Source organism: Lytechinus variegatus, chromosome 19 (assembly GCF_018143015.1).
Source record: "Lytechinus variegatus isolate NC3 chromosome 19, Lvar_3.0, whole genome shotgun sequence".
Taxonomy (NCBI): Eukaryota; Metazoa; Echinodermata; class Echinoidea; order Temnopleuroida; family Toxopneustidae; genus Lytechinus; species Lytechinus variegatus.
This window is the reverse complement of record NC_054758.1, coordinates 16704597-16728035: the sequence shown is the minus strand read 5'-3', so window position 1 is coordinate 16728035 and position 23439 is coordinate 16704597. Positions and strand designations below refer to the sequence as shown.

The window sequence follows — 23439 nt, the reverse complement described above, 5'->3', positions numbered from 1 at the left end:
GTAGTTTTTTAAATTATTAGAATGGTTTCAGGAGTCTAAATATTTTGAAATAAAATTTAAGCGAATAATGAGATTACAAATGAGAGGTTGAGTCTAAAGTAGATGCGCTAAATTTCATTTTTTTAAACTCTTTTTCGTGCTGAAACTCAGAAAGATGAGTTCCCCATCGAAGAGGAATGGTTACAGCTTTGAATCAAGAGATACAGTATCTTGTGTAGAATTTTCAGCCTTCGAACACTCATCTTCTCTCATTGCATTTGGGGGAGATCTTCGAGTTAGCATTGGGACATGCAGGTTTCAGGTATACCGCTATCGGTCCCACACGCTATCATTGGTGTTTGTTGTATCTCTTATCTTCTCTTTCTTCTCTGTCTTTTCCTACTTGTTTTGATTTTAATGTTTCTTCTTCCCCTCCTCCTGTTCTTCTTCTTCTACTTCTCCTCCTCCTCCTTCTTATTCTCCTTCTTCTTCTTCTCCTCCTCCCCGGCCCCCTCCTTCCTCTTCTCATTCCTGTTCCCCCCTCTTCCACTTTTCCTCCTCTTGACGTTCTGTTCATATTCCTCTTCCTCCCCATCCTCTTCTTCTTTAATCTTTTCCCTCACCTCTTCTTTTTTCCTCTTCTTTTTTTCCTCGTCCTCTTTCTCTTCTCCCTCTTCTTTCCTTTTCCTCTTCCTCTATTTTCCTCTTCATGCTCTTTTTTTTCTCCTACTAGTACTAACCCCCCCTCTCATGATCTCATCTTCCCTCACCGCTTCTCCCTCTCTTCTAAATTTTCTTCCTCAGTTCCTCCTCAACATTCCTCATTCTTCTCCTTCACTTCCTTCTCATTCCCTTCTCTTTCTCCACTTCTTCCCACTCACTTCCACCTCATATTTTCATAACCTCTGTTTGTCTGCATGTGCAGTGTTTTTTGCTTGTCCTGTTTTTCTCCCCGTTCTTAATTTGTTTTTCTTTTCCTGCTTTTCATCTTTTTTTTAATACATAAATTATTAGAGAATGCACTTTTATTTTTTCACATTACAGGAACAAGACAACTCCCTTGCTGGATGTGACTACCAGCATATTCGGGACTTCCATCATCGTACCAGAGTAATGAGCATAGCATGGAGTCCACAAACAGCATTGGATGTCCTACCTCGGTGTATTAGGTGAGATAAAAAAAAAATAGTGGGGATGCATACAATCCCTTGGAGCCGTTTCATAAAGCTCTTCGTAAGTTAAGAGTGACTTAAAGAACGACTGGTGATCCTTACGCAGTAAACCACCGCCAATGAATATACAATTTACCACATAAGAAAGGATCACCAGTTGTTCTTAAAGTCGCTCTTTAAGGACAAGTCCACCGCAACAAAAAATTGATTTGAATAAACTTTCTAATTTTACATCCGATTTTGATTAATTTTTCAGCAATATGCTAGTTTGATTTTTCTCTATTCAAATCAACATTTTTGTGGGGTGGTATTGACCTTTAACTTTGAATAGCTTTATGTAATGCCTAACTGTTCCTTGGGCCCATTGCTTACAAAGTTATTTTGGACTCTGGTAGCTTTGCAATAAGTGGATGATTTCAAGTTTAGTATGGACTTTTGCTATTGATGTTGGGCTGATTGTTAGTTTGTATCATCAAAGGACCAAACTTAAAATCTTAAAATGAAGATGTTCCTGTTACAAATTTCATTAGTTATTGAGCTACAATTATAGATAAGTGTGATGTGGGTGTTTGATGCCAGGGAAGGCAATCTGATTAGACTCTTAGCCACATTAGTGAATGATGATGATGTTGATGATAATGATGATGATGATTATATTGATGGTGATGATGATGATTATATTGATGATGATGATGTTGGTAATGTTGATGATGGGGATTATAATGATGGTGGGGATGATGATGGAGATGATGGTGATGATGGTGATGATGATGATGTTAATGATGATGGTGATGATGGTGATGTAGATGATGTTAATGTTGATGGTGAGGATAATGATGATGATGACGATAATGTTGATGATTATGTTGATTATGATGATGATGAGTAATGATGAGTATGATACAGATGATAATTTGATAATAATTTGATGATTATGTTGATTATGATGATGATGAGTAATGATGAGTATGATACAGATGATAATTTGATAATAGTATCAGTAAAAGATATACTTCATTCTTGTGTTTCTGGGATTCCTGGTTCTTCTAGTAACCAGAAATAAAGAAATAGCTTTTTCAAAAACTTAAAATGCAAATTATGCTTGAACTGATAAACTCCAACTCTTTAGAACTGTTTGGATATATATTATTTTGTTTATCTGTGTCATGAGGTTTATGTTATCATTCAAATCATACTCAAAGACCACTTGCATTCTAATTATACCCATTGTTGATGTTGTCCTTGTCTTCATTTCCCACAGGTTTTGCACAGCTGGCATAGATCACAAGATAAGAATATTCACTTCTGACCTGAAAGATCAAGACACTGTCAAGGTATCGCTCAATTCTGTTGTCAGGCTGTTGTGTAATTTCCATTAGAGATACTCAACAATGTTTGTAATCTAGTTTGACCTTGTCTTGCACCATACCTTTTAAATTCAAGCAAATAGCAGCCCTACAATTTTTTTCCTAGATGGATCTGTTTCCTGAAATTCACAAAGGATATATTGAAAAAAACTTGGAAATAATTTGTATATGAAAAAGGATTTTGGAAAGTTGTCTGGACAATATTTCTATTGCCTCTAAAGAAACAAATTGTTAAAAGTAAAAGGTTCTGGCAAGGAATGGATGGGGAGGGGGGGGGGGATGGTCAGTTGATTAAATGGTTATTTAGGTAGCTTTGGCAATTTGAATATAAGACAATTTTTTAGGTATTTAGAAGAGTGATATACAATAAGTAAAGATAGACAAAGTGAGGCAATAAGATCGAAGTTATGGTCCAGGTTGTTGACCAATTTTGTTCAGCCATCATGCTGGTAGCGACTTGGAATAAGATCATCTGGAATTCATGTAACTGATTACAAAGGATATGGATGATAATATTTTCAACTGAATGTTGTAATCCCTCCTGTTTTCTTTCACAGTTTACTGGATGAATTATTGCGTTTGCTATCATCTATTTTCTTCATTTATAGGTCATCCGAGGTCACCAAGACTTCATCAACTCTCTGACCTTTGAACCCATCAAAGGAGAATTGATCGCGAGCGTGAGCGACGATCAGACCTGTAGACTGTGGGATCATGATGGCCGACAGAGGGCGCTGTTTCCTCTGAAGTCTGCGGGCATGTCTGTCTGCTGGAACCAGAGCGACCCCAATAAGGTACAGTTTGGGCCTTGATATTTATTCTGTCTTCATAAATCTTTTTTCTCAGATGATTAACATGAAGATTTTCCATCAGAACAATTGTCGCCGGAGCAATTGTCATTGGAAGCGTTCGAAGGCCTTCTTGTTGATAAAAGTTTCAATCAGATTCTGTGCCTGCAAATCATTGGATACTTTATTCATTGCCAATCTCATTGGCCTTGGAAATTTTGTTTGCCTATATGATTTCCCTCTTGCTGTGGCCTATAATAAATTGGAATTGTGTTCATACTATTGACATACAAGGCCTGTATTTTGTGATTACAGCTTATGGTAGCTGAGAAGGGCAGAACCCTACGCTTATATGATCTAGTGAGTGAGCAACGGTTCGTGTTGCTCAAGACCATCGACCTTGGAAATTTAGTGTGCCCTTTTGACCCCCCCCCCCTTTGTGCTGTGCCCTATAATAAATTGGAATTACCCTCAAACCATTGACATACAAGGCCTGTATTCTGTGATTACAGCTTATGGTAGCTGAAAAGGGCGGAACCCTACGCTTCTATGACCTAGTGAGTGAGCAGCCGTTCATGTCGCTTGAGACCGGTAGACCAGGTCTCATGTGTGCAGACTGGAGCCTCTGTGATCCTACCAGGGTTGGGGCTATCGTCAGTGGAGAGTGGATGGTGTGGGACATCACAAGGTCAAGGTAATTCTAAACAATAATTCCAATTATCACCCGTATCAGACATCTGAGCTGGTCATTTACAAAACCGTATTGCCCTACATTTTCTGAATATCGGGAAGGGTAGGTCTATTGTTTGTATTTTCCTCGGTCTCATCGCGCGTATTTACTTTGCATGCAGAGACGAAGCAAAATATACCTTTGTATTTTCCCTGGTCTCACATCCGGGCATTTGTGGATGCGTATAAAGAGATACGCTTCATAAGGATCTGCCCACCAACAATATACGTCATAATAAAGACAACGCTGAATCCGAGCGCTTGCAAGTACGTCATAATGGTAAAGTGCAGAGCCTAGACCGATATTAACATGACACAATAGAACTCTATTTTTAAAAGAAATATCCCCATTATCATGATTTTTGCTCTAGATATCTGATTTGGATGATAATAAAAATATTGACTGGCTCTTCTTTCGGGGAACATCAAATATATTGCCCTTAAATGACCCATATTGCCCTCGTCTAGAGACTCGGGCCAATATGATTCATTTGCTGGCAATATATTTGATGTTCCCCTCAAGGCCAGTCAATATTATATAATTATTATTTAGATGAAGGGTTTTAGGGGTGCAGATATTTTTGGACGTCTTTCGAGGTTGTTTCAAAGAGACGAAATATTTAAACTGATTTTTAACTTGCATGCCTATGAAAACCATCCAATATTGAACGAAATGAATATTTTGCCCCGCCCACAAGATTATCATTGGTTAATAAATGATAATGCGCATGAAGCTAGTGTTACATCACAGTGAAATTGCATTGTGTATCAGTTGCCAGGAGGTGTGGCAAAGGAGCGAGATTGCATCAATTTATTAAATTCAAATGCGCTTGCACTATCCGCTATAGCGCATCTTTACAGATATTTCTTTTTAAAAAATGACAATACTCTGGCGCCATGCTCATGATTTACAGGATTGCCATAAATAATTTTTTTGTTTTATTAATTTATGTTTAGCTGTGTATTGGATGACTAATTTTTGTGGGATGCGTGGAAAAATTGTAACTCGCTGAAGAACAATATTTCTACACATCCCACTCAAGACCATCCAATATTCTTTAAATGATAATAAAAGTCATATGTAACAAGTACATAGTGTGTACTTTGTCTGTATCTAAGCACTGCATATTGTTACCCTGGCTCTAGCAGAGCTGCCAAGTAGTACGGGTTTTCAGTATTTAGTACTGAAAAATAAGAAGAATACTGATGGTTTCATGCAAAATACTGATTTCTAAAGTTTCTGTTTTATGTGTTGTCTTATGGTATTTCATTGAAAATACTGATGTCATCATCAAAATACTGATTTTCAGCTTTAAAAATACTGAAATGCTCTTTTTCAGGTTGGCAGCTCTGCTCTAGCATGACTAATGTGTGGCGCTCAAGCATTAAAAAATTCCTCATTTTCTAGTAACTACACCATGGTGGTAGGTGGCAAATGTAGAAAAATAATTATAACATAATACAGTTTTTAACAAATTAAAATAATGATTTTTTTTTTACAGTCAAGCTCAAGATTCTGAGTTGGCTCATGGTGAAGGAGGCAAAGAGTTCCGATGGTGCAGATCTAGCCCTAACCTGTTTGCTACTACAGGGCGTCCCAACAATGAAGCCAAAGTCTACCACTTAGGGCATCACCAGGTGGGTTATCTTTTCTATTAGCCCGTTGGAGACTCCAGCTCTCTTAAAGGTCAAGTCCACCCCAGGAAAATGCTGACTTGAATAGATAGAAAAAATCAATCTAGCATGGTGCTGAAAATTTCATCAAAATCGGATGTAAAATAAGAAAATTATGACATTTTAAAGTCACGTTTATTTTTAACAAAACAGTGATATGCACAACTAGGTGAGTCAGTCATGAAGTCCATCACTCACTATTTCTTTTGTTTTGTATTGTTTGAATTATGCAATATTTCATTTTTAATAGCTTTGACAATAAGGAACAACTTGACTGAACCATATAATATTAAACAAGGCTAATTCCACATGTACAAGGAGGAATTAATCCTTGTATCACTTGACAATGAGGAGAAATTTAGATGATTTCATATTTCATATAATAAAATACAAAAGAAATAGCGAGTGGATGACGTCATAGTCTCCTTATTTGCATACCAGCCAGGATGTGCATATAACTGTTTTGTGAAATTCAGCGAAAATTTAAAATATCATAGCTTTTTTTTTCTACATCCGATTTTGATGAAGTTTTCAGTGTTATGCTTGTTGGATTTTTCTCTTTTTATTCAAACCAACTTTTTGTTGGGGTGGACTTGTCCTTTAAATGGGGGCTGGAGTCTATTGAAGACATGTACAGCAAAATCATTTAGTCTCTAATGGGTTAAAAGGATAATAATCATAACTGTATATTTACCCAGGGTAGCCACTTCAGTTCCGAAAACTGTTCTCCCAGCGGGCCCTGCTATCATTATTACCCCAGCTAGGCTACCCATTCAGGTACACACAGCTTTTTAAGGCATTACTTCCTGCTGGTACCCATTTACCTCACCTGGGTCAAGTGTACCACACTGGATGAATTCCTTGCTGAAAGAAACTCCGCCATAGCTGGGATTTGAACCCACGACCCTCTGTTTCAAAATCCGGAGACTAATCCACTGGGCCACAACGCTCAACATATTGTTCAACCTAGGCCATGGGATTGGGGCTTATATTCCTAGATGATGATTATTTAATTGAATTCATTAGTTTAAATAGAAAAAAATACACAAAAATAACCCATTTTGAAAGTTTATTGAAAAATCACAGAAACTGTTGGACAGAAAAACAAATCATCATCCATATTAGAGAGAGTATATTGACTCTTCCAATGGTTGGTGATCTGTATTTGAAAGGTGATTTCAAACCAATCAGGTACTCATTTCATGAATATGATCATGATAACTTAGCTATTTGGGCAGCTTCCATTGAAACTTTGGTTTTGATTGGCTGCACAGCCCTGATTGTTACCATGGTAATTTACTATTATGGCGAAATAACCGTAATAGAAATTCCTTTTTGAATCAGGCCCCATTTCTTCTTGATAACTACTGTTTTCTTTTGCCCTAGGTCCCTGTCACTGAGAGTCTACCAGTGCTAGGTGGTCTGTCCTGGCACGCATTCTTACCAATCTGTGCTGTCGGGGGCGACAGGAGGGTCCACTTGTTTCCGGCCGAACCTTGATCCTCAGGCAATCCTCGAAGACTTCTGGACCAACGGTCAAGGATCAAGAACTCTCATTTGAAAGATCTCCAACGTCTTACCCAGTTCGGTTGGGCACCAGCAAAATATTGGAACCTCATAATCATAATCTCATTGGGATGATGAGATCGCAAGAACTATCTTCAGTCAGTTTCGTAATAATGAAAAAAAACTAAAGGAAGCTGAGTTTTGGAGAGGATGGACTATTTTTGAAAATTTGCGAGCAGACAAGAGTGAGACCAGAGTCAACGTTTTCTTAAAGAGTTTTGGTTTTTATAGATTCTGCATGTACAAAGGAAACTCAGACAGAATCTGCTTGAAAATTGGTAGAAATCACGATGCTGAAAAAAATTAAAGTACAATTATTTATCTAAAACTTCAATTTTGGGGTGAATTTTGTGAGTATCCAGCCCCAGCTCACGAACTCTATGCCAGTTATTAAATTTTTGTAGTCAGCAGTGTTCGGTGTCCTAAAGTGGGGAGTTTAGGATACCGATATGCTTGGATAGTCCCATCCCAATTTGTAAATGTTCCACCCTCGTTTTTTTCTGTGTTGACTTCACTCCTTGACCTCCTCAAGGCTCATCCGTGATGAATTAAGAGCATTATAAACGCTTCAAATGAACAAGGATTTCGCTTTCAGACTGAATTCTGACTTTTTCAACATATATCTTTCGTTATGTAGGAAAGGGGTCACTCTAGATGATTTTCAGACTTTAATTAATAAGCCTAAGTGGCATCCCTGCCTAAATAACAGAAGGCCGTAGTTTGCCGGCCTTTAGCCAAGTCGTATGTTGAAAGTCTATGGGACAAACTATTATCCAGTAGCCTCATGACTCTAAAATCGTGGTCTCGACCCTTCCGTGGCTTGCTACTAAGATTGAACTGCACTACTGAATGTAGAAAGTAGTGGATGAGATGGGGGCCTCCATACAGTGTTGAAAAGGGGAGGGGGGGGGGGCGGACCATGTAAACTATTACAGATGGTAATTTTATGTTTTTGTACACGGTCTGGGAAAAAGAGAGGGCAGCTAGCCCCCCCCCCCCCCCCCATTCTGATAGGAGGGGTTGGATCATGTCTGACATTTTTTCCACAAGTTTGTGTTTGCCTAAATTGTATATACTGACTTACACGTTTGTTTATAAGACTACATTATTTTGTAGACAAATTTTATTTCATTGCCATCATAAAGATCTATGCTTACGTATTTTCATTAAAAAGACTTTTCAAGATTTATTTTTCTATCAAGCATGGAAAATGTTTTCCTTAAATTGTCTGCACCAGGCAAGGCTTATCATTAAATGATGTATGTCAACAAGAGATAGCATGTTGCAAGTTGTTCGGTCTGTTGTGTGACTTTGGTATGCCTATATTGATGGTGTAGAAAGCTGTGGGGAAAGTAAGTGGGGGAAAAGGGGGAGCGGGATGAGAGAAGGGTAGTGGGGAGGGTGTGTGATAAATGAAGAGATGACACAGAAAAGGAATAAAGAAAGGAAGGTATGTAGGTAGGAAAGGAAGGGAAGGAAGGAACAAAGAAAGAGAAAGAAAAATAAGAAAGGAAGGGGAAGGGAAGGTAGGAATGAAAAGAAAGAAAAAAGGAAAGAAAAATAGAGGTACTAACTTCGAAGAAGGTTACGACTTATAGGGTAAAGACAATCAGTTGGCAAGTCCAAGAAGGAAGGAAAGAAAATAAAGAGAAAGAAAAAAAAAGGAAATAAGGAATGAGGGAATGAAAGGAAAGTAGGAAGAAAGGAAAGAAGAGGTGTCAGAGAGGGAGGCAAGAGAAAGAGAGTAGGGTTGTCACAGTTAAGAACTTTATAGTAACTAAGAAATGAAGATAATAAGGGCAGAATGGGGTAGTGATGAGATGACAGTGGGGAGAAATGGATAGATGAAATAGGGAACAAAGAAAGAAAAAAAGTGGTGTGGGAGAGGGTTTGGTAGGAGAGAAAGTTGGTAAGAAGGTATATATAACGAGAAATTGGTCTGCAGCGGTGGTAGAGTACTCTTGTAAAAAAGGGGAAAGGAGGGGGTGGTAGTATAATGGACAGAAAAATAATTTACAAGAAATATATTAATTTTCATACTTATTGTTTTGGTGGTTTCATATACAAAAAGCTCAATTTGTTGGGAAATAATTTCTTTTTACACTTGTATTTTTCTCAAAGATATATATCATTTTACTTGGCATTCACTTTACTATCAGATATCTGTGGAAATGATATTATATGTCATATGTGTAGCTGATTGCATACAATACCACTAGATAAAAATTTCATACAATTACGTTTTAATTGAATTTTTCCAAAACCTTGATAAATGTTCCTATTTTTTCTATTATTATGTTTCTTTATTTTAACAAACTTGGCATCAGAATGGACTTCCCTTGTAAACAAAAAGACATCTTTGTCATGTTTTGTTTCGAGGCCAAACTCAGGGTTGATCTCAACTACATTAGTAAAGTCCACTTAGAAATTAGGGGTCATGAAACAGTTTTGAAGTGTTGGGGCGGGAAGTGGGCTGACCATTAAAAAAAAGTCTCAATCAGATGGTCTTTTTGAAGTTTTCATACGTTCCGCAGTTCATGTAAACCATGCTTAGCTGTATACCATTCCACTAACCCTTCACCCACCCTTCTGTAAAATGAAGGATCATTCCAAAGAATGAAGTTTGCACAAAATAAACATACACTCCAGATTTTATATTCAATATTTCCACATCCCTTTATTCAAAATAACAAAGCTGTTTGATGCTGCGTTTGACAACAGCTAATACTCAATGATAATCATGATCTTTGTCCATGTAATGAAGTATGTGAAGTCAGCAACAGTCTTCTGCAATGAGAGCCACAGACTATGGAAACCTGACCCTTCAACCCTCCTTCAAGATGACAGTAAATTGCATTGAAAATCACATAACCATTGTTCACAGCAGCAGGTAGTCCAGTCCTTGGTAGTGATCTTCCTCCTAGTTGCACATGGTTCAATATAACAATAAAATTCATCTCCACAATGGCACTTATATGTCCATTATCACTTGTTCTGTCAATCACAACTATTTTCCTGCCTGTATTATTGTTCTATCATCACACGTTCTATCTATCATAAGCCGAACCAGCTGGGAACCCCTCCTCTTGCTGCAAATAGTTTTGCAGCCTTCTTCTCCTTCTCCTTCAGCTCCTCCGCCATCTCTTCATTCTTCTTCTCCTCTGTGTCTGGAAAGAGCTCTGGGAACTCAAACGTCTGGCCCTCCGCCTGTTCAAAAACATAAGAAAAAGAAAAACACACGTGTGCAAACATAAAATAAACATGGGTGCACATTACACAATAAATCCAACTAGTTCTTAAATTAACTTTTTTTCTATAAAAAGTATTCAGGGAAATCTTCTGATGGAGGAGTAAGGATCAAACTGAATTGCAATGAAAATCAACAGCTCAAGACCGAATCCACTCATAGAGTGATACAACACGTTGATCATGTTGTCTTATAACGGAAACAATTTCCCTGGTGCAATTCTCTTCACATATTTTTAAAGAATTAAGCTACACAAAAATCTTTTTGTTTACCATTTATTATAATATAGTTGAAGAGGTTTCTCTTGTCTGATGACCAAAAGCTAATCAAATTTGGTAAGCATAATTCTTCCCTGATGGTGGTAAAAATTTTCCACTTCTCTCTCTAAAACAATTATTTGCAAAGAACAAGGTGTCTACATCATACTTCCAATAACTCCCATTTTAAAATCAAGATTGATCAGCATTTATATTTCTAAAACCAAACTTCAAAATATATTTCTGAAATTTTTATTAAAAATTGAAAAGGTTTAGGAATGGCCCTATCACACAAGTTTTATTGTTTGGTAGAGAACCTTAGAGTTCAGTTACTTCTTGATCACTGACCTTTGCTAATCCCATAGGCTTTGTCCAGGTACAACCCTATTGGGTGATTTCAAGTCCGGTGATGGCATTGGTGTTGGTGTTGGAATTTAGATTGCTTCCCCTAGCTCCAAAATCTATTCTGAGTTTGTAAAACTGATCCAGATCACAATATTGACATCTAAAAACTAGCGAGTGACTTTTCAGGACTCTTCATTTTATGTTTGGTGTTATACTTGTGTAAAAATTGACCTAACACCAACACCAATAGGTTAATACTGAAATGGAAATCACACATTCTAGTAAGCTATGGGTTAATATGTGGGGGCGTCATGGTCTAGTGGCTCTGACTCTCGCCTTTCAAACAGAGGGTCGTGGGTTCAAACCCTAGCCATGGCATGTTTTCCTTCAGCAAGAAATTTATCCATACTGTGCTGCACTTGACCCAGGTGAGGTAAATGGGTACCGGCAGGAAGTAATTCCTCAAAAAGTTGTGCGCACCAGAATCGGTAGACTAGCTTAGCCGGGGTAATATAGGAGTGCCTTGAGCACCTAGCAAGGTGGACGTGCGCTATACAAATCCTATATTATTATCATTTATTTATTAATATACATACCAATGTCACATAAGCTAGCTTATAATCCTCTCTGAGTTTGACCCTCTCGTTTCTATGATTTCTCTTGAATGGTACGTAGATCACACTCGTATTAACCCTGGCCACAGGAACCTTATAGACATTCTCAAGATAGTTCTTGATGTCAAACTTTGTCATCCTGTTTGAAGAACAATTACAGAAGAGGTGATTATTTCTTTACAATATGAGCCTTATGGAGTGTTGCAAGAAAATATTTGTACAAATATATATACATTTCAGATGCAAATTTACAAGAAATGGATCAATTTATACTAAAGCAAATCAATTCATATTTGTTGACGCAACAAGCAGATCACCAATCATTTGCATATTTGCAATGAGATAAGACATTAAATGGAGGACACGTATAAGAGTAGGGGGAAACCCTGGTGTAGTGGTCCACCTGCACTCCCCCTTATTAGTTATATCGGGAGGAGAGACCTGCGGGTCATAGTGATTCAGTTTGTTTTTCGCCTCCCAGGCACAGGCGACACCAAACAAATGATAATAATAATAAAGCTATATCTTGGACTAAATTATGATACAGTATATCAAATGGGATTTTTTTTCCAAATGAATATGATGATGATCCGCTAATTATTTCATGATTTTAAGGCACTTTGTAACATTTCATTAAAATCATAATTTTAACCTCTAATCATAGATTTCTTTTAACGCCTCGTCAACTCTTGTCAGAATGTGGAAAACAGAAGTTTTGATAAATGGAATGATAAGTATAGAGACATATTCAAATCTTCCATATTCTATCAGCTGGGGGTGATCATATTGTGATTAATAAGAACCACCGAGATACCATGGCCAAGTGGTCTAAGGCGCCTGACTAGACATTTGAAAGTCCAGGGTTCAATACCCGGTCATGGCACCTATGCCTGTGAGCAAGACATTTAAAGGACAGTGCCCTTTTATCCTGCATTCAAATAGATTGACATAATATGTGCATTCTTGTAAATTAGGTGTACACTTTTTTAAATTCTAAAAAATACAAAATAAGAGATGAAAAATTACAAGAGACTTACTGAATGTCACACTCGAATGTAACAACATTAGGTGGTTGAGGCTTCTTATTCTTGACAAGCTTCATGCAGAAATCTGTGAAGAAAACCCTGTTCTGTGGGTTGCCTAGGAGGTAAATTGGGTACCTGTACAAAAATATAAATATCTTGAAATGAATTTCATTGAATGATTATATTGGTCTTCATTGAACAGATGATAAATTTTTCAGGATTCATTCTGAGATCTAATTCTATTGCAGACTAAAATGCAACCAAGTCCAGGAAGAGAACTCTGATTCTGGCATTTAAGTGTTGAACAGAATCACAAATATACTAAAACACAGGCAATATTGAATCTAAAACATTTTCTCTAATAATTTTGACTCACTGTAAAATATGATCAAAATCAATTATCGTATGACATAAAAATGTTTTTAATATCACAATGCACATAAAACAAAATTATATTATCTAGAGCATCAACATCTCTCAATTTTCACAAACAGCTGATAGGTCAGAATAGAGTTGTTCAACGAGGGCCCTATGTAACACATAGCACAATGGGGATAAGAAACAGTTAACAATAACAATAGGTTTCACAAAAATGAAATAAATTCTAAATCTTTTTTATTTTCACATCTAATTTTTCTTAAAATTTAATGTTATATTGAATAATGAAGAGAATGATGATGGTGGGTAAAAAAAAACAGAAAGCACTTTGTTTCAAAACTCTCAACATTTCTTTTTTTAATTGTTAAAATTTGTTCAGCTTTGGATGCAACAAACCTTGCTTTTGACATTTTGTAAGATGTGTTTGATTCTGCTACTGGTGTGGTTTCTAGTCCAACGCCAACCTGAATTTGCAGCTAACAGCAAGCTCAATGAACTATTCACAGTGCCAGAGTCCAGTCATCCTGTGACAAACATCCCTCTGTAACAACTTCGTGGAAGTTTTGGCATCCTGCAGTTGGGGATAACAAGTAAATTTTATAGAAAAAAAATCATTACCAATGATGAGAAATTGAAAAAAAAATATGAGAAAAGAAGGGAGAGAAGAAATGGGAGGAAGTGGAGGAGGAACTACAGTAGGTAGGGAATAGCAAAAGGAAGATGACAGATATGGTAAAATAAAAAGAAGAGGTAGGAGAAGAGGAGACGAGGGAGAATAAAAAAGAGAAAGGAGGGGAATATGTGAAGGAAAAAGATAAGAATGAGAAGTAGGAAAAGAAGGCAAAGGAGGGATATGAAGAGAGAAATGACAAGGATGGAGCAGCAGGAAAAGGGGCCATTTTTTACCAACCAGCTATCGGCAATGTCTTGTAATTGTCTAGACCAAAAGCTTCGGTCTCTTTTATGTTGGTTGTTCAGCTGAACTCCGTTGGCTTCACTCACCAAATACAGAGACCGAAGTTCTAGCGCGATCTGTACAGGGGACTCAATGGCCATATGTTTATGTACTTAAGATCGGATAACACGGGAAGTGAATTTGCGCGACAGCCGAGGTAGGTCACTGTTTTTGTTCCTTTTAACTCAATTTTTTTTTGGCAATTAATGCCAAAAGGGAATATTAATTAGCATTTTGGTTGCGTTAATTTTCAAAATTTTTATTCATTAAAGACAAAAATTGAAGAGCCCCGACAGGGGGATTTTGCATTGCAAGTCCCCTAATGGTGGCTGCACGATAGCGAGCCGTCTGTGTACGAGGAGAAATTAAAAAAAAAAGTTAAAAAACTCCTCGAAACAGACGGCTGCCAGCTGTCCACTCACACATTGTACGAGGTTAGTACATACTAACCTCGTACAATAGACCGTGTTTGACCCTGGATTTCGAAGTAGTCGGCAAACATCGCTTCATTGCTGAAGTAATATTTGCCGAAGCTCCTTCTCGCTACGCACCGGGGCTCTTGCCGGTAAGTAGCAAGATTTTGCTGAATATAATAATAATAATAAAATAATAATCCGATAAAAAAAGCACATTTTGCTTACCTCGGCCTCGAAAGTGACTTCGCTTGTCTCTTCCACGGAAATACAAGGAAGCCCGTTGGTGGCGCTAATAATTTCACAACCTTGATTCAGCTCCTCGGTAATTTTATAACTGTATCTAAATTCTTTGAATGCGCAATCCTCATGATTAATTTACTAATTATGGGCACCAATTAATGAAATGCCTTCAAAAAACATAATTAATGATTATTATTGGTGATGATAACACTCATTTGCATTAATTTAAAAAGATGACTGATAAAAAAAAATGAAAATAATATACGTGCCTGGAAAGAAACCAGCAGTACAAGCTTTGACGAACGTCAATAATACGTATACGGTATACCACAGTCTATACAATGAAAAAGATTGGACATTTCACGGACTTTGCGTAATGCCTTGCGTCGATATGCGTGTAAAATAGTGTAGGTTCCTATTCTTTCCCTTGTCGTGTCTTTGATATGAATATAAATCGCGCGCCCTCTTCAGGAGAAAATTGATATCAACGCTGACTGATTTCTATCTCCGTAAAATCTTCACTAAAGATCAAGAAAATATACATATTTTTCGAAAGAAACTTCAAGGAGAAGTCACGGAAGGATCTAAATGATTCGGTAAGTGTCATAGCAGGATGTGGAATATTTATTTATACATAATATTTTATGTGGGCAAAAGCCCACTGTATTTTCAAAGTGTAGTGGTGTGTCGCGTTCGTATGACTGATAATCCTTCGCTCGCGAGACGATATGAACCCATGGGTGCCAGCTGTCTAGCCCGGCAGAGTTACTTCAACTTGCTTCTTTTAAGTAACAGTATCAGGATGAATAACTAGTTGTTCAATCATTGACTTACCACTGACTAAAGGCAGCATGTGCATGCTGAGTTATCTGGAATAAAATTTGATTTTTTTGCAATCAATCGTTTCAGAAATCGAATATGTTCACGCTGTTGTCGTCAAGGTCGTGTTGAACGTTGATGATGGATTGATGGATATGGGCAGAGATGTTTTCAAGATGTAGGTTCATAGTAGATCTACTTTCATTCTATTCCAAATCAGTACGTGATAAGTCGTTAGTGGTGGTTACTCTCGCGAGTCTTTACGTTTCACGAACTTCACTTCAGCTCCACCGCAATTAAAACTCTGTGGACCACATAACACATTTTTCAACACACGGGACCGAGGTGAAGTCTATGCCCTTTTCTGCGACAAAATTACCTATCATTCACATATGCAATTGGCAAAGAAAAAGTTAACACATTCTAAATACATAAAAATGAATATAGATTACTTAATAGATTTGCAAAAAACATATATTCCCGACTGAAAATGGTAAAAAAACTTGTTTACTTACCGTGTCTGTGTTAGTCCGTCTGTGTTCACGTTTCTCCGCAAGAGCGTATCATAAGTAACGTAGAGGGCGTGAAAGATTTGACTTTGATAAAATGCCCTTTTCTCAGCAACTTGAAAATGTTCAAGGGTTCAATATTAACAGAATCATATAAAATAAAACATTAAAAGTGGAAAAGAATGGAATGAAAAAAGACATAGCTCTTGTATATGACGTTACAAATATATAAACACTTCACATTTTATGTCTTTAAGGGGGAATGAAACCTTTGGAACAAATAGACTTGTGTAGAAACAGAGAAATCAAAGAATAAGAATAAAGAAAGTTTGAGAAAAATCGGACAAATAATGAGAAAGTTATGAGCATTTGAATATTGCAATCACTAATGCTATGGAGATCCTCCCATTGGCAATGCGACAAGGATGTGTGATGTCACTGATGAACAACTTTCCTTTGTTGGACTATAAAATACCCTCAAAATGTATCTTTTTGCTTTTTCTAATAATGATACAAACTCTTTATCCATGATGTATTCTTAAAAAAATATGTAATACATGCCCTCATGTAGAAAGAACGCATGATCTATGGATAGATGTGATAAAAGAGGCAATTCAAGTGAAATAATTACTAAAGTAAAGGGGTGAGTTGTTCACAAGTGACATCACACATCTTTGTCGCATTGCCAATTTGCTATCTCCATAGCATTAGTGATCGCAATATTCAAATGCTCATAACTTTCTCATTATTTCATTTTGTCCGATTTTTCTCTAACTTTTGTTGATCTGTTTCTTTGATTTTTTCTGTTTTCACACAAGCTATCTTGTTCCAATGCCATTCTCCTTTAAGGATTTTTCTCAAAACTTTTGTTTTCTCATTTCTGCTTTTGCTGAAATTAATTTATAAAAAATTATGTCAGGGTGAACCTCCCTTACACTATATATCATTGACAGATTGATCCACTGGTTTCTGTGTGTGTAGATAAACAATTCACAATGCAGATAACATGAATACGGGCTATTTAGGGGTGAAATTTAACTCCAGGCCGGGGGGGGGGGGGGCACTTCCAGATCACGAGTGGATACCATGCGCGACCATGGGGTCTCGAAAAGAACCCTAAAATGAACACGTATAATTTCCATTTTATGAAAATGCACCCCTTAACAAGTATTGGCATGTGAAACCCTACCCTTATCAAGTATTGGAAACAAAACGATAGCCTACTCTTGGCAAATATTTCCTGAAATGAAGTAAACAAGTACAGGAATGTTTTATTGTTACGGGTCCTTCGGTCGTCGGCTTTACCATAGTACGACCCCACCTTCTACATCTCGCACAAATCGGACTCTAAACACGAAGTGTTGGGGCAAAAATGACATTTTTTATAAAACATTTAATTTTGTTTTATCATCCCCGCAAATTCGACCCTAAATACGTAATTTTCCTAGCGAAATAGATACCTTTTTTCATTATTTTTGTGTTTTTGACACCCTTATCACGTTACGTACGTAACGTGCCCTATCGTGAAAAGAACATGATCCTTTTTACGTGTTTTTTTGGTCGGGCATGGTATCCACTCGTCAATGCAGGTGCCCCCCGGGTATCCAATCTGACCAACTTTTTGTAAAGAACTTTTTGCAGTGATTGTACCAGGACATGAAAAAGAAAAAAAATTAAATGAAAATCCATAATTTGTTTGAAATAGACATGAAATGAAATACTCTGAAAATTTGCTTTGCCCAATTGATCGTTGGCCCAGCAGCCTATCTACACACATATCTACACACTCAAGCAATAGTTTTTTTTTATCTTATTCTTTTATTTCATAGTCTTAGCACTTTATATGATTATCAAGTTATTACTTTTATTTGAATTAATTTGCAGAATCATTGATTTGAATGGTTCATACTTACTTTACATAAAAAATCAGCTCAGATTCATCCATTACTGATCTGCATATTTACTATAAACTATATTTGCATATCAATCTCTTTTCACATCTTATTTCATCTCCCTTCTCTCCCCCCTTTTTATCCATCTCTCTCTTCCTCCTGATATTTATCACCAAGAATTCCTTTTGTTGGAACTAATCATCTACAACCACACTTTTATTGCATTATGTGAGCCTCATATGCCTCCATATCTTTTTAATAATGCTTCCAATCTCCACATATAACATCTCATACTCATTTACAGCCTACTTTTGACGACCTCTCCAATCCTTTAAACTAGAACATACAATAATAATAATAACAAATGAACTGCGATGTCCGGCATGTTTTATCACATGAAAAAATAGGTTAGAGAAATGAAAGATAATAATATAAAAGTATAAAGTCCTATTTGAAATTTTGATGAGTCTCTTCTTACTTGAACCTGAAATAAACATGCCTTTAATTAAACTCATTTCCCCCTTCCCCCTAAAAAAATGCTATCAATGTATTATACTGCTTTAATTTACCTCATGAGTACCATTTGTAGAAATGAATAGATTAATTTAAGAAAAAAACCCCAAAGAACAAACCATACCAACAGAAATCCCACACAATCGGGCAATGCAATCTATATATTAACATGGTTTTATTCAATAATTTAATTGAATGCACGATTATAGTTGAAATGACGCATGGCCAGTACGAATTAATTAATTCTGGGGGGTGTTTCACAAAGATTTAAGTATGACTTAGAGTCGCACTTAGATACCGAGTTGCGTAAGGTATGAAAGGCTTGACCGCATTGGTCAAATCGTGTCATGAGGACGCGCACTAATGCGTATCTATCAATAAGATCGCGCGTTGCATATCATGTACGGGTAGGCATTTAAGTGCCACTTAAGTCATGCTTAAATCTTTGTGAAACACCCCCCAGGTCAAAAAATAACTCTCAATGTATCTTATCTATGATGAAAAGAAATTGAACAAATTGTAAGGCACAGGAAACGAAATGTCTGACAGTGTGTTTTAACCCTAAAAAGACTGGGGGGGGGGGCTGATTCAGCCCCCCCTCGACATTTTTCGCGATAAATCCGCTGCGCGAAATTTTTTGACCGCGTCGCTCACTGACTTTTTACTTTCAAGTCTCGCGCAACTTTTGAGACCAAAATTGTGACCCCCGGGTACGCGGTTCCAAAATTACGCAACATTTCATAAGTGCATGCAGACCCAAAATTACTCAAAAACGTGAATTTGTGTACAAATCCAATGCAAATACTGTTCTTAGCCAAAATTCATAAATGTATCATTATTTTTCCTTTTACTGCTTAAAATCAATCAATTTTATCTTTTTTATGGTCAAAATGAATTCCCCGACAATTTCCATTGAAAAAACAATAAAAAACAAAAAGTAAAAAAACAAAGAAATACATAAGAAATTTAGAAAACAATAGAATACATAAGAAAATAAATATGATTTCGAAATTTTTAAAAAATCAATTTGATCAGATGCCTATCTAGAGTATGTGAAACAAAAATTAGCATTTCAGGGGCATTATTTTATTAATTAGGGCAAACTTATGATTTTACGCATAAATTAGCATAATTAATGAGACATGAGATTTTTTGCAGAATTTGATGTAATAGTTTTGTAGATAATGCCATGGGTAACGTGTGTGCCAATTTTCGTCGCGATCGCGCGATCGACGGCCGAGATCATAAGGCGTCGAAATAGCCCAGTCTATTTAGGGTTAAAGGGGAATCCAACCCAAAGAAAAACTTGTTGGTAGAGGAAAAGAAAAATCAGACAAGTTGACAGGTGAAATGTTGAACAATATCGGACTAACAATAAGAACATTTTAAAAGTAGTAAATATAGGTTATCACTATACCCATGGAGACTTCAAACTGGCCACATATGTGATGTCATAGTAATGCAAGGCAAGGACTACTCATCCACATACTCCAAAAATGAAATGGCTAAAATATCATTTTTTTCAAAAGTTCTACTTCAAATTATATTTTTCTTTTATGAGGATATAAAACAATATACTACTTGAGTTATATTTAGATTACTGCCCCAGGGGAATGGTTACTTAGGAGAAAACCACAAATCCCTGATAATTAAGTGCATGGTCTACGTGGGAAAGTTTTCCTTGCCCCTTGTGTCATAATTTACTTAACCAGTTGCCAATTTGAAATCTGCATATTAGTCTGAAGGATATCAATTTTAAATACCCAGGCATAACTTTCTTATTGCTAGTTCAATTTCTCTCAAACTTTCACCATTCTGTTTCATTTATTTTTTCTCCTCTCCAACACACCATTTTATGACCAAGGCTGGATTCCCCTTTAAGTACAGACTGTATTCGGGCAAATTGACAGTAGCGGTGATGCATATATTGTACAAATAAATTAGAATAAAACAAACACACACAGAAAAGTCAAATTTATGAGAAAATGCTAGCTAATAATAATTAAACTAAAAGAATTCAAATGTCAAGCACTTTGATCAAAGTTATTATTGCAAATCTGGAAACAACCCATACAATTGAAATCAAGGCAAGATAGGAATCAAAATACCTGCATAGTATGAATATAATTTACTGAATAATATAAAATGTTTCAACAGCAGAGCTGCAAACCTGAAAACGAACATTTCAGTATTTTTGAAGCTGAAAATCAGTATTTCGGTGAGGAAATCAGTATTTTCAAAAAATACCATAGGACCACACATACAACTGAAACTTTAGAAATCAGTATTTTACATGAAACTATCAGTATTCTTCTCACTTTTCAGTACTAAATACTGAAAATCAGTACTACTTGGCAGCTCTGCAACAGCCACATTAAATCTGCTAAAGTACATTATAGAATGGCAACCATGTTTAAGTAATTACCGATGCATGACCACCATGCATCTGGTAAATTTGCCATGAATCTGTAATTAATAATGTATGGTTGTAAAAATATTGACTTTTTTCCATAATTTCCATTATTGTAATTTACACAGATATCTATTAAATAATGTTTAATATTAAAGGATATAAATAAATGGGCATGGATATATTAATAAATATAATGAGATGTAAAATCTTTGAACACATTAAACTATAGTACCCTGGTACTTTTTCATATCATTAAATATATTGCAATCCACATTCACTTGAAATTGACAAACGAATTCCCTCTACGCATGAAAGTGTTGATTAAATATGTTTATATTTGTCTCTTGGAAAAAAAAAGTACTAAAAGTACTTGCGGAGCGTTGTGGCCCAGTGGATGAGTCTTCTGACTTTGAAACAGAGGGTTGTGGGTTCAAATCCCAGCCATGGCGTAATTTCCTTCAGCAAGAAATTTATCCACATTGTGCTGCACTCAATCCAGGTGAGGTAAATGAGTATCCGGCAGGATTAATTCCTTGAATGCACTGAGCGCTGAAAAGGCAGTTCGAGCTAAAGCCGGGGTAATGATAATAATAAACAATGCGCCTTGGAATAGAATATTTCTTGATAGATGGCACTATATAAATGCCTATTATTATTATTTAAAAATGTCAGTTTTTAATAGGAATTTGAATTTTGTAATTTGTTTTACCTTTTTACTGCAACTGCCTAAGAAAAATCTGTAATTCAATTCCATAAGACAATTTAATTGGCTGCACCCAAAAGATGCGACTATAGCAAGGTATTTCCATTGCTTTCCTCAGTGTCTGGGGTCAGCAAATTGTAATCCAATCCCAGGGAAGCTAAAGTCTACTTTCTACTTATAATGCTAACTAATAATTATTGAGTGAAGACACCCTTCTATAATGAACACAGTAATAAAAACAATAAAATTACATTTACAATAAAAAAAAGACACTCCAAATCAAAATAATTGATGGAAAATTGATAATCAAAGCCTTCTCTTTCTCTATTCAGCTACATTCATATTCAATTCCTGTGGGAAAATAAAGCAGCAGTGTGCCATTTGTAATTGATTTCATACATGACATTCCTTGCAATCAATAAATAGAACAAATGTGTTCATTCAATAAATATATCAGTTGAGCACCATCATAAGCTTTGAGATAATTACTTACATTGAAACAAAAGAAATCACATTTCAGTCTGCAGACAAAAAAAAGGCGGGGGGGGGGGGGGGGGGGCAATGAAATGAGGGCCACAGCAGGAAGACAAAGAAAAAGGTGGGGGGGTGGAAGATTGTGTTAGGAGCGTGCTAACTCGGAAAGGCACTTGCAAAAAGGTCCGTTCTATTTCAGCCCGGCTTTTATCATTACATATTGTACATATTACAGGTAGACTTACTCTAACCTTGAAGGCCAGCAAAACCAAAGCCCCCCCCTCAATTTCCTTGCAAGGTCAAAGGTTAAAGATTAAGTGTGCAATACCATATTTATTCCAATCAAGGGTTAGCAATTAATCGTACGCTTCAATTTTCACAATTGATTGTACATTGCAGCCAATGGAATCAATCGTAGAAAAATGATCTACGATCATTGACAAGCTTTGTGTTACGAGCCCCTGGTCTTATATCTTATAGCCAATGGAATCAATCGTAGAAAAATGATCTACGATCATTGCTAAGCTTTGTGTTACGAGCCCCTGGTCTTATATCTTATAAGGGTCCATTTAAAACGAACTCCACTGCGGAGTAATTTATATCACTGCACCGGCCTGGACCAGAGAAAGCAGTGTACAAGAAACAGAGAGATGTTGACTGAAAGAGAAAGCTAGAAGAGCAACGAAGGCAGAGAATGGGGGAGTATTGTAATACCTCGGTCACATTTGCTCTACAGCGGCCGTACCACGAGTCGAGAATAGCCGTTTTAAAGCTTGTGTATAGTTTTGGTAAATCCACCAAAATGCACCTATCACTATTCCAATTCATTGCTAGCTAATATGAATGGATATGCCCTATAACAGTTATGATGTGGAGGATATGAAATGAAAATGTGTTTTACAGGATAAATTTTGCGATTTTACATGGAAATTTAACTTGATCGGGTCACCCGATCAAATCAAAATATCTGTGAGTTTTTGTCTTTCAATTAAATCCTATTCCAAATCATGGAATGGGCTGAAACTTTCAAGATATGTTCTTTGTCTGTAACTTTTGGATATCTAATCACTAAATTTATAAGATAAGTGCTTGAATGCCAAATTTTTAAAGGGGAATGAAACCTTTGGAACAAATAGGCTTGTGTAGAAACAGAAAAATCAAAGAATAAGAATAAAGAAAGTTTGAGAAAAATCGGACAATAAATGAGAAAGTTATGAGCATTTAAATATTGCAATCACTAATGCTATGGAGATCCTCCCATTGGCAATGCGACAAGGATGTGTGATGTCACTGATGAACAACTTTACTTTTGGTGGACTATAAAATACCCTCAAAATGTCTCTTTTTGCTTTTTCTTATGATGA

The 23439-nt window shown here is 36.5% G+C and overlaps 2 protein-coding genes across 2 annotated transcripts; one reads left to right on the top strand and one right to left on the bottom strand.

The window, feature by feature from the left end:
* Window positions 1–65: 65 nt before the first annotated feature.
* LOC121406067 (nucleoporin Nup37-like) lies at window positions 66–8151 on the top strand. Its single transcript, XM_041597076.1, has 7 exons — window positions 66–301; window positions 1024–1148; window positions 2413–2485; window positions 3127–3312; window positions 3819–4000; window positions 5538–5673; window positions 7096–8151. The coding sequence occupies exons 1-7, from the start codon at window positions 155–157 to the stop codon at window positions 7207–7209; spliced, it is 963 nt and encodes a 320-aa protein (XP_041453010.1). The 5' UTR covers window positions 66–154; the 3' UTR covers window positions 7210–8151.
* Window positions 8152–9932: 1781 nt separating this feature from the next.
* On the bottom strand, window positions 9933–13728 carry LOC121405971 (39S ribosomal protein L23, mitochondrial-like). Its single transcript, XM_041596967.1, has 4 exons — window positions 13538–13728; window positions 12776–12898; window positions 11721–11877; window positions 9933–10482 (listed from the first exon to the last, which is right to left on the bottom strand). Exons 1-4 carry the CDS (start codon window positions 13549–13551, stop codon window positions 10330–10332), a joined length of 447 nt encoding a protein of 148 aa, XP_041452901.1. The 5' UTR covers window positions 13552–13728; the 3' UTR covers window positions 9933–10329.
* Window positions 13729–23439: the final 9711 nt, after the last annotated feature.

Excerpts from the sequence above, each read along its gene's own strand:
- LOC121406067 (XM_041597076.1), top strand. The coding sequence starts at position 155 with ATGAGTTCCCCATCGAAGAGGAATGGTTACAGCTTTGAATCAAGAGAT. Across the intron at positions 3,313-3,818 it reads ACCAGAGCGACCCCAATAAG|CTTATGGTAGCTGAAAAGGG; the intron begins GTACAGTTTGGG and ends CTGTGATTACAG. Across the intron at positions 4,001-5,537 it reads TGGGACATCACAAGGTCAAG|TCAAGCTCAAGATTCTGAGT; the intron begins GTAATTCTAAAC and ends TTTTTTTTACAG.
- LOC121405971 (XM_041596967.1), bottom strand. Across the intron at positions 11,878-12,775 it reads ACATTCGAGTGTGACATTCA|GATGACAAAGTTTGACATCA; the intron begins GTAAGTCTCTTG and ends TTCTTCAAACAG. Across the intron at positions 10,483-11,720 it reads AGCTAGCTTATGTGACATTG|GCGGAGGGCCAGACGTTTGA; the intron begins GTATGTATATTA and ends GTTTTTGAACAG.